General features: G+C 34.2%; 1 protein-coding gene across 3 annotated transcripts in view; it reads right to left on the reverse strand.

The window, feature by feature from the left end:
- LOC119603259 (protein Shroom) overlaps positions 1–16,249 on the reverse strand; it is a 118,102-nt gene that overhangs the window by 59,648 nt on the left and 42,205 nt on the right. For all 3 annotated transcript variants that reach the window (XM_037955237.1, XM_037955239.1, XM_037955238.1), the window contains 3 exons: positions 12,165–12,352; positions 6,237–6,562; positions 3,645–6,171 (listed from right to left, as the gene is read on the reverse strand). In XM_037955237.1, the coding sequence (XP_037811165.1) occupies positions 3,645–6,171; positions 6,237–6,562; positions 12,165–12,352 (3,041 nt within the window). The remainder of the gene's footprint in view (positions 1–3,644; positions 6,172–6,236; positions 6,563–12,164; positions 12,353–16,249) is intronic.

A 16,249-nucleotide genomic window follows, 5' to 3' on the forward strand; every position in this document is an offset into this window, starting at 1 on the left:
GACGCTGCTATTGGCTGTGTGTTGATTTAAGAAGCGATTTTTTTTTTTCGGGGTTTTCTTAAGCTGGAAGTGTATATGAGTACTATGAGTGAGTGAGTTTAAGTGTAGAAGTTGCATCATAAATCGTGCCACAAAGGTCGTTTGCGGGTGTCACTTTTGCAATTTTCTTATATTACATGCAAAAAGTTATAGAAATAGTGTACAACAAAAAAAAAAATCATGTTTGTTAATTTTTTTTCTTCATCTTTTGGAAAAACAGTCACTTCTCTTTTGTGTGATACGACGACAATAAAAAGTTTTAGAAAAACGTGGCTGTTGGTTTTACTTTTTTTTTTAAGATTTGTGTTCGTTTTCTTGTTAAGTGTTTATGGCCATTACTAATTTTGAAAGTTTTCCAAAAAATATGCATTTGACAAAAATTAAAATGAAATAAATTCAAGCTGAAGACAGAATTAAATGAATTCCTTTCATTAAGTTTGATTGTAAAATGAGGTCAAATGTTTTTGAGGGATAGAGTGTGGTTATTGAGGAGTTATGAAGGGGAATGGTTTCCTAAAGTTGGTATATTTAGACTATATGATCCTATCCTAGGAAATTTTCAGATTTATTTCATTATATACTTATTAAAGAACAATATCTGTTGATATCCGACAGCTTTAGTTCGGTAATCTGAAAACCAGCTGGAAGTCAATTGGGAGTCCAAAATTTGCGAGTTGATTCCGCACCTTGCTTAAGCGAGTTGATTCCGCACTAGGAAATTTTCAGATTTATTTCATAATATACTTATTAAAGAACAATATCTGTTGATATCTAACAGCTTTAGTTCGGTAATCTGGATACCAGCTGGAAGTCAATTGGGAGTCCGAGATTTTCAAGTTGATTCCGCACTTTTGTTAAGCGTATGTTTGAAAAGCGTGACCCTGACTAGTATCCATTAGATAGATATTCGTCAGTAACGATCTTAGTTCGTAATACAATAACGAATATCATTAGAAGGCTTTGAACTGAACTCGTTCCTTGGTTTGTCACACGATTGAAATCGTTTGTTCCCTGGATTATCAGAATCGATGTTATTCAAAGCGATTCGAAATTTTTAAGGGATGCCAGAAATCTTCAAGAAATTGTTAATGAATAAGATCTACTTGAGTTAGATTTTGATTTATCTCGATCACTTTCATTCTATATCATCCAATTCTTTTGCACCACAAAAGAACCTGAAAAAAAGTACATTATTTGAATTCCCGAATGCTCTAACCCTAAGTTTAGCTCTAATCGAATTGTTATTCCTACACCACTAGCTAGAGAATCTCAAGCTATAAGCTAGGACTTCCTATTCCTTTATCGGAATTTATGAAAGAACTAACCGTAAGTTGAGTTCTAATCATTATTCCTACAGCACTCGCTAGAGAATCTCAAACTCTTTGTTTACGACTTTCAATCAAGTTCGCTGAACTTTTGCGAAACTTCCGTAACGCAAAAGACATTGCAGTTATCACATCCGAACTCCGCAAACCTCCCTAAATATTTGAATATTTGAGTTAATGACTCACACTTACTGGCAGTTTAAAGTTCAGGTGAAAAGTTTTAGCTCACAATTCTTAGCACCAATATGCGATCATGAATGAGGACTAAAGAAGCTTCAAACTTATTTAAAGCATTTATTTAATATATTTGAGTTTCGTTCGTGGTGGGAAAAATCACTTCGCGAACTATAAACGTTCGAGAGAGCTATCAATATCCTACAACAATGGCACAGAGCCTCTCCAAAACGCTTCTGTTTGGAAAATGTCAATATGTCCTACAACGATGGCACAGAGCCCCTCCAAGATACTTCTCTTGGGAAATTGCGGAACTAATAGTCCAGTAAACATTCCAAGAATTCTTAAACAATCTAAACTTTTGGGACTTTTCACGGATTTCGATTTAAACCAAGGCCAGATACTGTCGCTGCGATACCACAACGGGTTGCTAAAGAATACACTCAGAGCAATGACATTGTCTCGATAAGGATCGTTTTCTCAGTTCGCTAAAGAAGACTCTCCGACCTATGACGTTCACTCGATAAGAAACGTTTGCTCAGGTCGCTAAAGAATGCTGTCCCACCAATGACGGTGACTCAATAAGAATCGTTCGCTCCCCAATTGGGAAAAATAAGTTTTCTCAGTCATAGATTTCGCCAACTCGTGGGAAGTATTGTAAAGGATATGGATCTATTCCATCACTAATAAAAGATATTTTACTCAAACAGTGTTGGCATTGGTATTTGCTGGGGAAAATTGGTTGCTATAGATTTCGGAAATTGGGTTGCTAAAGAAGGCTTGCGGTTTTATTACATCACTCCTTAAGGAACGCGCCCCTCCAAGACGCTTCTTGTGGGAAATTGTGGAACTAAAAGTCTAGTGAATATTCCTAGAATTCTTAAGCAATCTAAACTTTTGGAATTTTTCACGGATTTCGGTTTAAACAGTCGTTGTCATGCTGCATCGGTTTACTGAAGAAGGCTCGCGGACCAATGACCTTCACTCGATAAGGATCGCTTGCTCAGTTCGCTGGAAAGGTACAGTCTGAGGAGAAGATTTCTCTGCTATAGATTTCGGAAATTGTGGTACGATAAAGACTATATCGAGCTGCTAAAGAAGGCTTGCGGTTTTATTACATCACTCCTTAAGGATCGTTTACACAAATGGGATTAGAATCGATGGTGAGTAGGTTGAACTGGTCTCCACTGCTTTACTATTTCAAATAGAATCGAAAATTTTCGATTTTTGACCTAAAACATCACATTTGTCATAGATCGCAGATTTCGACAACTTGGACGAAGAGTTGTGGTGGTTTATATGATGTTATACCTGTGGTTCCTATCGTACTACATTGGGTAGCTAAAGAAGGCCTTTTGACCGTTCATTTTGTGTTGGCATCGGTGATGAAAAGTTTTCTTAGTTATAGATCGGCACAAATCGGACAAATTGCCCCCTTTTCGAATCCGAAAATTAATCGCAGAATGGATTTGAATGTTGGTTCGAACTTTTGCTTTCAAATGATATTTAAGTTTCAATTTCAAAGTGGTTGGAGTCCCAAAATAGATGTTGTAGTCCCAATCAAATTATCTCAAAAGTGAAAGTAAAACCCTAAAAGATTTCAATCAAATTCTCTCTCCTCAATAGCAACTCACATGTCAAAATTAATTAGATTATAATATCGAAACATTACTTTTAATTGCCAATTCAATTGGAACAAAATACAACTACTGGAATAAAAAAAGTAAAAAATAAATAAATAAGATCAATTAAGTGGGAGTGGACTAGTGGCTATACATCAACATTGACAGCAAATGACAATATGACAAAACGACAGCAAGCCTTTAAAGTCAAACCAGGTTGGCAAGCAGGCTTTTAAAACCACAACTGCTAAACCAAAAAAACTTTACACAAGTTTTCTAACTCTTTGCCTCTGATGAAATAGCAAAGTATTAGATTACAGAATAGAAAATTTCACAAAAAAAAAAAAAAACTAATGACTCTATTATTCTTTACGAAGTATAAGAGATATCCAACATAATAAAAAAAATACATAAAATATTCATAGACAATATAAATTAAATTACCAAACAATTAATTAAATGTAAAATTTAATTAAGCACCTACCTTGATTTCTGATTAGTTGTATTGGAGTTGACGTTGCTGCTGGTGCTGCAAATGGTTTGCTGTTGCGTCATTATTGTTGGCGGCACATTTGGCATTCTTGGCATTAGTGGTGGTGGTGGTGTTGAAGATTGAGAATTTTGCGAATGCAAAGGAGAGCTAAGGCCATTGGGTGAATGTCTAATAGAGTGATTGCTAATCAGACTGACATTTTCCTGTATGGCTGGTATGGAAGAACCAGCTGTGCTAGCCAAATTATGAGGCCTTTTGCGTGTGGAGGATGATATTATGGTGGCTCTGGTTAATTCCGGTTGTAGTTTAGTGCTGCTCAGTTGATTGAGTGAAGCGGCCGAAGGTCTAGAAACTTGTAATAATTCAATACTGGCTGGTTTTCGAGGTATCAATGGTGGTGGCCCTTTAGGGGAAACATTTACACTATCATTTGAGGGTGAACGATTAAAGTAATTGCTTTTTCTTAGAGAAGCGCCGGCAAAGCTATTGCGTCTATTGGGTGAAGGAGGTTTGGGAGCTAAATCCAGGCTGTTATCCATAATAGGTTGACGTTGTAGGATTTCAGGCGGTGGTGGCGGTAAAGGTTCATCGGGTATGTTGGTTTCCGATTCTAGGCCTGGCGGCGGTGGTGGCAATTCTGGTGAGGGTACTCTTAAGTTGGGATTTTTGGGAGGTCTTTCCGGTACCCAGTTATCTTGTAATGGTGGTGGTGGCGGCATTAAGGGCAAACCAGTTTGATAGGATTGTGGAGATTGTTGTTGATAAGGCGAATGCTGTCCATGATGATGATGATGATGGTAGCTGTTGCTCATTAAACCCAAGTGTTGATGTGGTGGTGCTGGTGGCACATTTTGATGCTGATGAGGATGCAATTGTTGATGTGTTAAAGCTGCGGCCTGTTGCAATAACACCTTATCTCTGATAGCAGCATATTCGGCAGCCGAAGATGTTCTGCGTGGTGGCATGGAAGATCTTCCTCTTGGTGGTGGTGGTGGTGGAGGCATGCCACAGTCATTAAAAGAGAATTTCTCTGAGTTGGAAATATTTTTAATGGATTGTGTTTGCAATTTCTCTTGAGGAGGTGGAGGAGCAGATATAAACTGATCCCTCAACTCCGCATAATCAGAAGCCGAAGAGGATCTTCTTAATATATTGGGCATCATAGAACGTGATCTGGGTGGCGGTGGTGGTGGCGCTGGAGAAGGAGGCTTATTAGTCAAATTGCGTGCACTATAGGTATTTTTATCTTCCGATAAAGGTCTTTGACCACTGGTGGTATTATAATTGCTGGGCAGGGAGTTTCGCAGTAAAACCGTTTGTACTCCCTCATTGCTGGGATTTTGCAAGGAACTGGGTCTCTGTGGAGTTTGTTGATACGATTTGGGCGAAAGATTATCCAAAGAATGAGCATGATTTTGATGTTGATGCTGTTGTTGCTGCTGCTGCTGTTGTTGCTGTCTCTCAAAATAGGATTGCACGGCATTCTTTTGGAAGGCTTTTAAAGCAGGATTTGGCACACGATGTGTTTTATTGGGATCCAAATAGGTATATTTTTGAGGTTGCTGCTGATCATTGTTAGATCTTTCGAAATCATTTATTAAGGCCGCCACCGATTGCCAACTAGGTTGAGGATAATTGGGTGAACCCAATTTAGGTTGATGTAAATTACCATGACTTCCGGCTATGGAAGGACTGGAGGCCGAGGAGGAGGAAGTAGACGAGGAAGTGGATGATGTTGTCGTTGTTTGTTGAGGAGATTTCTGAGGCTTTTTTACACCAGTACTATACTGAGGCTTAGGATGATGAACAAAATGCGAGGTATTGCTTTGCAACGGTTCGGTGTAGGTGCTTACCGGAAATAGGCGATGATTGTTACGATATGGATGTTTGATATCAGACAAAGAATCCATTGAAGCCGACACCGATTTATGACCCACCATGCCTAAGGAACTGCTTTGACGGGGTAAACCATGAGAACGGTTTGAAATGTTGGTTTGTGATTGTGACTCAGCGAGGTGGTTGGGGCCCTTAATATTATCTTTACAGCCATTTAGATTTGTATTGGGTTTCGGTGCTGGCACCGGTGGTGGATGTGGCGAAATGGTCACCACTGCCTCACTATTGGAAATTGTTACCAAAATATTGGATTTTTGAGCTAAAACATCACAGTTGGAGAGTGTAGTCTGCGAAGAAGTTTTTTCTGTCATAGATTTTGTCAACTCGGGCGAAGTGTTGTGATGGTTGTGATGATGACGATATAATGTATGAGAAGTTTGATGTATGGGCGGATAACTAGGACTATGCCTATGGCTGGGTTGCAAAGTATTACTAAGGCTAGAAGGAGATGTATGTGTTTGAAGACTGGACGGACTGTGTTGAGGAGAGTGTTGCGAAGTTGTTAAACGTGTAAGCTGCTGTTGCGAGGCCTGATCTTCCGCTGCATACAAAACACTCTCACTTTGATGACGTTTGGGTGTCATAACTCGCGAACTGTGTACAATTAATTGGGCCGTGGAATCTAGGAAGACAAGGAAGCATTAAATTAACTAACAAATTTTGTTTGAGTATAACTCTCTAACTCACCTGATTCGGATATAGCTGAAAACCCGGTAGCATGACTAACTTCGGAAACATCACTCATAGAACCCAACCATTTAAGAGTCTCCGTTGAAGAGGTACTCTCAGAGCTATTATTATGTTGTTGTTGCTGTATTTGCTGTTGCTTTTGTTGCTGCTGTAATTGCGTGCAACCGCCCAACTCACTTAAATCACGACCGCTGGAAAGCAATGAAGTAGGCGATGCTGCCACTGATGTTGAAGCCAACGAAGACAAATCATTCTGTGACCAGTGATGCGATGACGATGATGATGATGTCTGACGTGATAGCAATTCACTTTCCTGACGTAATCTATGAAAGTGAAGAGGAAGAAAACGAAAACAGATTAACATGACATGTTTTGAAAAATGAAAGCGGAACTCTTAATTTTATTATTTTACTCTTCTAATATTATTATTACTATGACTGTCGGTCGGTTGGTCGGTCTTTCTGTCTCACACAACCATTGTTAAAGAGTCCTAAGTTTAAACTGCACTTAAACGCTAACTCCACACATCTACTTCCTAAGCTTTTTGCTTCAGTTGTTGTTACTCAAATTGAATTAAAGTTTTGTTTTTGTTTATTGTTTATTTTTATTTTAGCCAGCGGCGTCAACACCACTTACTTCTACTTCTAACTGCTCCAACATGCCAAAGTGTTGTTTTTTTCTGGCTTGGAATATGAACAATAATTTAAGTGCTTTTTCTTTTTCGTTGAAGGTCAACTCTATCAAAATGTGGTTGCTTTTCGTTTGCTCGTTCAAGTATTTACGTTTTTGATGGAGTTTGAGGGCATTTTGTATCATTAAATAGGTGCTCTCGCTAGTCGTATATAGAATTCGATTAAGAATTTTTAATGAGATTTGTTTTATTATTGTTGGATATTACGCTTATTAATATCGCTAGTAAATAAGGGTTTGATTATGTTGCATAAAAAAGGAATTGGCTAAAACAATTGACGTTGTGCTTGAGTGATTGTTAGAAGTGATCTTGTAATTTAATTTATAACTGGGCGGTGTAAGTTGAGTGAGATTGATTAGTTGTGAATGTGGGGGTGGGGTCAAAGACAATTGTTTTTTTTGCAATATTGTTGAGCGAACTAGAGTTAATTTGTAATTTTAGATTTTCAATATTAAAACTTTAGGTGGATGGCCTTGCTAAAAGGCCAAAATTAAAAAGCTTTTTTTAGGCTTTTATTTAACAAGCTTTTTTAAGCATTTGTGTAAAAAGATTTTCTAAAGCTTTTATGTTAAAAGCTTTTATGTTAAAAGCTTTTATCTAAAAAGCTTTTCTAAAGCTTTTTTGCAAAAACGTTGCTAAAGCCTTAGTGTTAAAAGCTTTGCTAAAGCTTTAATGTTAAAAGCTTTTATGTTAAGAGCTTTGCTAAAGCTCTTTTGCAAAAAACGTTGCTAAAGCCTTAGTGTTACAAGCTTTTATGTAAAATGCTATTCAAAAGCTTTTGTGTAAAAAGTTTTTCGAAAGCTTTTACAGTTAAAGCTTTTCTTATTTAAAGTTTTTTTTTTATAAAAACGATTTTAATTATGTTGAATAAAACACTATTTCATACTTTTAAAGACTTTTGTGTTAAAAGCTTCTGGAAGTTAAAAACTTTTGCAAACTTTTTTGTATGCATTTGAAAACTTTTAAAAGTGAATAACCTTCTTAAGCTGTTTCAAGTATTTAAAGATTTTTGTATAAAAACTATTTCAGACCAAAGCTTCTTTTTTTGTAAAAAGCTTTTCCTAACTTTTTTGTATTAAAATTAAATTAAATTTGTGTTAAAAAAAATTTAAGAAAAGCTTTAGGTTAAAAGCTTTTCTAAAGCTTTTATGTCAAAAGCTTTTCTAAATCTTCTATGTAAAAAGCGTTTCTAAAGCTTTTATGCTAAAAGCGTTTCTAAAGCTTTTATGTTAAAAGCTTTTCTTAAACTTTTATGTAAAAAGCTTTTCTAAAGCTTTTATGTAAAAAGTCTTTCGAAAGCTTTTACGTTTAATATTTCTCTTATTTAAAGCTTTTTGTATAGAAATCAATACCCATTGTAGAATAAAACACTATTTCATAACTCTTTAAAGATTTTTTAAGTTTTTTTTCATAAGCTTCTACAAGCTTTTTTTGTACGAAAAGTTTCTTAAAAATTTTGAAAGGGAAGCTTTCTCACCATTTTAATAATTTAATGCAAAGAACTATTTAATGCTTTTTTCAGCTTTTTTGTGGAAAAAGCTTTTTAAAAACTTTTAAAATTAAGCTTTTTCAAGAATTTAAAGATTTTTGCGTAAAAGTTTTAAATAGATTTTGGCGTAAGAAACTTCAATTTCAAATATTGTTTTAAAGTCTTTTTGCTTTAGCTTTCAAACTTTTTTGTTTTAGCTTTCAAGCTTTTTTGTAAAAAAAGTTTCTGTAAAACTTTTCAAAGTGAAACTTTTTGCACAAAAAAAACTATATAAAACATTAAGTGTAAAAAACTATTTAAAGCTTTTGGTATCAAAAGCTTTTTTAGTATTTTTTTTGCATAAAAAGCTTAAAATCGTTCAAAAGTGAAAAGTTTTCGTCAGCTTATTAAAGCTTTTTGTGTAGAAACTTTAATTATATTTACACTAACATAACTGTTTTTAAACATTTTGTACCAAAAGCTACAATTTGAAAAATTTTGTATTGCAAGCTTTTTTAAAGCTTTCTTTCTATGAAAAACGTTTTGTTGGAATGAAATATTCTTTAATTCTTAAAATATTTTAGACATTTTGGGAGCATATTTTTCATTTTTTATAAAAAAATAAAATTTTTTTTAAAAAAAGCTTTTTTGGAATGAACATGTTTTTGAAAAAAACCTTACAAAAGCTTTCATAGAGCTTTTTAAACTATAATTTAAGATTTCTAAGTTCAAGAGTAGTAAAATGTATTTAGTTTTTGTTAGGATTTCAAACATTTTCCTTTAGGGCCAATTTATCTCTTCGGTCAATTTTCTTTAAGATATTTCCTTTTCGATATTTTCACATGTAATCATATGTTATCAAATACATACCAGTCATTTCTTGTTATTTGCTGTTAGACTTTGTATTACAATCCTGCTAAACTACTTGTTTAGTAGGAAGGTTTTTCACCATTTAAGTATTTTGTAGTCAATCTTGCAGCAATTGTATTAGGAATTAATAGAAGTGAATACAAAAAGAAAGAAAGACAACATAAAAATGAAACTAGTTTTGCGCATTCTTTAGCAACATTTAACTAGTTAGTGCACGGCGAGCAACAGTAGTATTATGGAAGGTATGTCGTATTGTAAACATGATAAAAATAATATAAAGTGGCAATGTCGGTGACATTCATAACTGATTTCATGTTTTGCCATAAATATATGAACTCGTACAATTCCATGTCACACAGCCACAGAACAGCACCACCAGCTACTACTTACCACAGCAGCAGCAGCAGTAGCAGCAACTGCAAACAACATTATGTTACTAGTTACTAACAACTGCAATTGCTAACTAGATATAGCAACTGGTACTTGATGGTTGCATATTTTTACCATTTTATTTAAGTTTGTTTTTATTTTATTATTATTGTTTTTTTCTCTTCTCTTCTCTACTCTTTTTGATGTCATAAATAGCATGTGTTTTACATTTTAATTTATACCATTTAAGCTATACAACAACAACAACAACAACACCACAATAATACTATATCTATTGCACTAGTACTTTAACTAGTTACAAATACCGATACAATTCAAATGCTTTGGTATTTTTAGTGTTAATATTTATAGTCTATTCTATATTTATAATACTTACTATATGTTGTTGCTAGTAGACTACAACAACAAATATCTTAAATGATTGAGTATTCTTCGTTTTTTTTTTTTTTTTTTGGTTTAGTTCTTGTGATTTGTTTTTGCAAGATGAAACTTAAAATAGATCGTAATACAAGTTTTTAACTTTAAAGTGACAACACTGGAATTGTTTGAATAAATTTTATAAAATGTTAGCTTCTCTGCCTGCAGCTTGAAAGGAAGATGTGGTGTTATTAGGAATTTATGTACTTTTTCTTGTCATGTTACAAATCTTTAAGCTGAATTGAACTGAAGTGTAACAAAATTTTAAATAACTAATTACCAGATAAGGAACAAATTCCTTAATAAAATATTTGTTGTTTGAGATGAACACTTTAAAAATGGCTGCAGGAAGGTAACTTTCAGAAAACTGGTTCAGATTAGTAGGTGCTGGCAAAGCACATATTCGACTAATTTTATTCATAGATAAAAAATTTAATAACGGTTTTATTAATAGAAAATTTTCTTAAAGAACTGAATTTGAACTAGAACAGAACTAGAACAGAACTGAACAGAACTAGACGGAACTAGAACAGAACTAGAACAGAACTAGAACAGAACTAGAACAGAACTACAACAGAACTACAACTAATACAACTGAACTACCAACTGAACTAGAACTAACTAGAACTGAACTAGAACTGAACTAGAACTGAACTAGAACTGAACTAGAACTGAACTAGAACTGAACTAGAACTGAACTAGAACTGAACTAGAACTGAACTAGAACTGAACTAGCAACTGAACTAGAACTGAACCTAGAACTGAACTAGAACGAACTAGAAACTGAACTAGAACTGAACTAAACTTGAACTAGAATGAACTAGAACTGAACTAGAACTGAACTAGAACTGAACTAGAACTGAACTAGAACTGAACTAGAACTGAACTAGAACTGAACTAGATGAAACTAGAACTGAACTAGAACTGAACTAGAACTGAACTAGACTGAACTAGAACTGAACTAGAACTGAACTAGAACTGAACTAGAACTGAACTAGAACTGAACTAGAACTGAACTAGAACTGAACTAGAACTGAACTAGAACTGAACTAGAACTGAACTAGAACTGAACTAGAACTGAACTAGAACTGAACTAGAACTGAACTAGAACTGAACTAGAACTGAACTAGAACTGAACTAGAACTGAACTAGAACTGAACTAGAACTGAACTAGAACTGAACTAGAACTGAACTAGAACTGAACTAGAACTGAACTAGAACTGAACTAGAACTGAACTAGAACTGAACTAGAACTGAACTAGAACTGAACTAGAACTGAACTAGAACTGAACTAGAACTGAACTAGAACTGAACTAGAACTGAACTAGAACTGAACTAGAACTGAACTAGAACTGAACTAGAACTGAACTAGAACTGAACTAGAACTGAACTAGAACTGAACTAGAACTGAACTAGAACTGAACTAGAACTGAACTAGAACTGAACTAGAACTGAACTAGAACTGAACTAGAACTGAACTAGAACTGAACTAGAACTGAACTAGAACTGAACTAGAACTGAACTAGAACTGAACTAGAACTGAACTAGAACTGAACTAGAACTGACTACTAGAACTGAACTAGAACTGAACTAGAACTGAACTAGAACTGAACTGGAACTGAACTAGAACTGAAATAGAACTGAACTAGAACTGAACTAGAACTGAACTAGAACTGAACTAGAACTGAACTAGAACTGAACTAGAACTGAACTAGAACTGAGCTAGAACTGAACTAGAACTGAACTAGAACTGAACTAGAACTGAACTAGAACTGAACTAGAACTGAACTAGAACTGAACTAGAACTGAACTAGAACTGAACTAGAACTGAACTAGAACTGAACTAGAACTGAACTAGAACTGAACTAGAACTGAACTAGAACTGAACTAGAACTGAACTAGAACTGAACTAGAACTGAACTAGAACTGAACTAAAACTGAACTAAAACTGAACTAAAACTGAACTAGAACTGAACTAGAACTGATCTAGAACTGAACTGGAACTTAACTGGAACTGATCTAGAGTTGAACTAGAACTGATCGTAATCTTATTTATAGGAAAATATAATTCCAATATTTTGTTACATACCGATCTAACATTGGTGTGGCCGATGTTGAATCCGAACTGGAGACATAGCTATGATAGCCTTCCGATTGAGCATACGATGATTGCTTTTGATGATGATATAAGACGGGATTATCATAAAATGAATTTGATCTCATGGTGTATTCCTCTAAACCAGCCTTAGTTAAACCACATTGATCGCCAATATCATCCTGTAACGAAAGAAGTAAAATTTAAAATTTAACAATTATTGCAATAAGTTATTTTTAATTTTAGAAGAGAATTATAAATATTTCTATAATTGTCCTCAGAACTAACGGGAGATAAGCTTTAGTTTTAAATGAAAAAAATGTTACGCATACGAAGACAAACTAAACTGAAATTTGAGGTGCAACTAACACAACTCTGCTGGCTAGCTGGTTGCACTTTTGCTCTATCTTTATATTTATTTTCTTCTTGTGGCAGCAAAGTGTTGCAAGTTGTGGTAAATTGGTTTTTACAAGATTATACGTGAACAAAAAACTGCGTGTTCTAATTTTTGTGGCATTTTCCAGCATACAAGCAACATGCAGCAAAACAATTAACTGTTTGTTGTACGAGTATGTTGCAACATTAAATAAAAAGCGAAAAATAAATATGTACATAGCAATAATGCTGGGGCTATAGGCTGCCGTTAGAAAATAAATTATTGCAGATTCTTTTGCCACAAAATGCGTAAATTTTCATTTTTCTTTTTTTTCTCCATTTTATTTTGTTTTTCTTTATAATATTTTTCTTTTTCTAACGATCTCATTGTTTCGATAACATTTGATAAAATAGAGTCATGTTGTTGTTTTTGTTGTGTTTTTTTATTTAGTATCTTCTATAAATTTTATAGTCTACAGTCACAGATTAAAATGGGAAAGTCTGTCTGTCTGTCTTTTTTAGAAAAAATTATATAGAGAAATTTTTGTGTTTAGATTAAGAGACAATGATATCATTGTTGAAATATTGTTTTATTTTGTGGCAGTCTTGTTTGTTGTTGTTGTATATCGAATACCTGCCACATATTAAAGATCTAATGATAAATGAGACAAAATAATTCGTAAAACGAAACACTAAGCTCTAGAATATGCTTTTAAAGATTCTTAACTAAAAACTAAATTAATTACATATCTTAACGGAAGATTCTCATTAAAATAAATGATCTTTTGGGGAATTTGGGAACAAAATGGTTTCGTTATAGTTAAAGAAATAGGGTGCAAGAGAGAGAAAGAGATGAGGTATTATTACTTCAGAGGTTAGACAAATAGTCATAATTTTGCAACATATTTACTGCCATTTCAAACCAAATGCTTTCCTATTAAAAATCCTAAAATCCGTTCATAAATAATATATTTTGTGCATATTTTTTACAACTTCCTCTTTTTAAAACACTATTATTTTCTCTTACATAAATTTTTAATTACCAGTTGACTTCAAGAAACCCCCCACTTTACAAACTATAGGTTTTCGATTAAACAAAAGAAATCAGTTTTTACAATATCATTTCTTTTATCTTGTAACAAATTCAAGAGCATCTTGAAAACTATAACAAAAGAAAGAAAAAATCCCCGTCATATTTTATTTATATGTAATCAATTCAATTTATTTCAACCTTTTTCTTTCATAGGAATTAGATTTGCCTGTTTACAGTAAAAAATATACAATATATTTATTGGGGCCCGGTAACCAAAGAAAAAAAAATTAAGTACTTGATGAGCAGCTTACAAATGGTCATTAACTTTAAAATTAGCGAAGAAAGCTTTAACATAATAAAATCAAAATGTACGACTTTTGAAAAGACAATAAAAACAACAATAGAGCCATTATCCATAATCATAACAAAGAAATTATAGACTTTGTAGTTTGAAAATCAAAAGTGATCTTGCTGAGGCAATTCGAAGTAAAAGTGAGCTATAGCAATTTTTATGAAATCATAGTTTAGTTATAGTCTGTCATATGCAGGAACTGACTCAAAACTATAACTAAATTGGCCCTGGAACTGAGGTGATCTAGAACATAGCTAGAACAGAACCAGAACTAGAACGGAACCAGACAATAGCTAGAACAGAACTAGAACAGAACCAGAACAGAACTAGAATAGAACTAGAACAGAACTAGAACAGAACTAGAACAGAACTAGAACAGAACTAGATCCGAACTAGAACAGAACTAGAACAGAACTAGGACAGAACTAGAACAGAACTAGAACAGAACTAGAACAGAACTAGAACAGAACTAGAACAGAACTAGAACAGAACTAGAACAGAACTGAACTAGAACAGAACTAGAACAGAACTAGAACAGAACTAGAACAGAACTAGAAGAGAACTAGAACAGAACTAGAACAGAACTAGAACAGAACTAGAACAGAACTAGAACAGAACTAGAACAGAACTAGAACAGAACTAGAACAGAACTAGAACAGAACTAGAACAGAACTAGAACAGAACTAGAACAGAACTAGAACTAGAACAGAACTAGAACAGAGCTAGAACAGAACTAGAACAGGACTAGAACAGAACTAGAACTAGAACAGAACTAGAACAGAACTAGAACAGAACTAGAACAGAACTAGAACAGAGCTAGAACAGAACTAGAACAGGACTAGAACAGAACTAGAACAGAACTAGAACAGAACTAGAACAGAACTAAAACCGAACTAGAACTAAACTAGAACTAAATTAAAACTAAACAAGAACTAAACTAGAATTAAACTAGAACTAAACTAGAACTAAACTAGAACTAAACTAGAAATAACTAGAACTAAACTATTACTAAACTAGAACAGAACTAGAAAAGAACTAGAGCAGAACTAGAACAGAACTAGAACAGAATTAGAACAGAACTAGAACTGAACTAGAACAGAACTAGAACTGAACTAGAACTGAACTAGAACTGAACTAGAACTGAACTAGAACTGAACTAGAACTGAACTAGAACAGAACTAGAACAGAACTAGACCAGAACTAAAACAGAACTAGAACAGAACTAGAACAGAAGTAGAACTGAACTAGAACAGAACTAGAAAAGAACTAGAGCAGAACTAGAACAGTACTAGAACAGAACTAGAACAGAACTAGAACAGAACTAGAACAGAACTAGAACAGAACTAGAACAGAACTAGAACAGAACTAGAACAGAACTAGAACAGAACTAGAACAGAACTAGAACAGAACTAGAACAGCACTAGAACAGAACTAGAACAGAACTAGAACAGAACTAGAACTGAACTAGAACTGAACTAGAACTGAACTAGAACTGAACTAGAACTGAACTAGAACTGAACTAGAACTGAACTAGAACAGAACTAGAACAGAACTAGACCAGAACTAAAACAGAACTAGAACAGAACTAGAACAGAAGTAGAACTGAACTAGAACAGAACTAGAAAAGAACTAGAGCAGAACTAGAACAGAACTAGAAAAGAACTAGAGCAGAACTAGAACAGAACTAGAACAGAATTAGAACAGAACTAGAACAGAACTAGAACAGAACTAGAACTGAACTAGAACAGAACTAGAACAGAACTAGAACAGAACTAGAACAGAACTAGAACAGAACTAGAACAGAACTAGAACAGAACTAGAACAGAACTAGAACAGAACTAGAACAGAACTAGAACAGAACTAGAACAGAACTAGAACAGAACTAGAACAGAACTAGAACAGAACTAGAACAGAACTAGAACAGTACTAGAACAGAACTAGAACAGAACTAGAACAGAACTAGAACAGAACTAGAACTGAACTAGAACAGAACTAGAACAGAACTAGAACAGAACTAGAACAGAACTAGAACAGAACTAGAACAGAACTAGAACAGAACTAGAACAGAACTAGAACTGAACTAGAACAGAACTAGAACAGAACTAGAACTAGAACTAGAACTGAACTAGAACTGAACTAGAACTGAACTAGAACTGAACTAGAACTGAACTAGAACTGAACTAGAACTGAACTAGAACTGAACTAGAACTGAACTAGAACTGAACTAGAACTGAACTAGAACTGAACTAGAACTGAACTAGAACTGAACTAGAACTGAATTAGAACTGAACTAGAACTGAACTAGAACTGAACTAGAAC

Source organism: Lucilia sericata, unplaced genomic scaffold (genome assembly GCF_015586225.1).
Source record: "Lucilia sericata isolate MDLA Ls3-8-SP2 unplaced genomic scaffold, ASM1558622v1 Contig000285F_arrow, whole genome shotgun sequence".
Taxonomy (NCBI): domain Eukaryota; kingdom Metazoa; phylum Arthropoda; class Insecta; order Diptera; family Calliphoridae; genus Lucilia; species Lucilia sericata.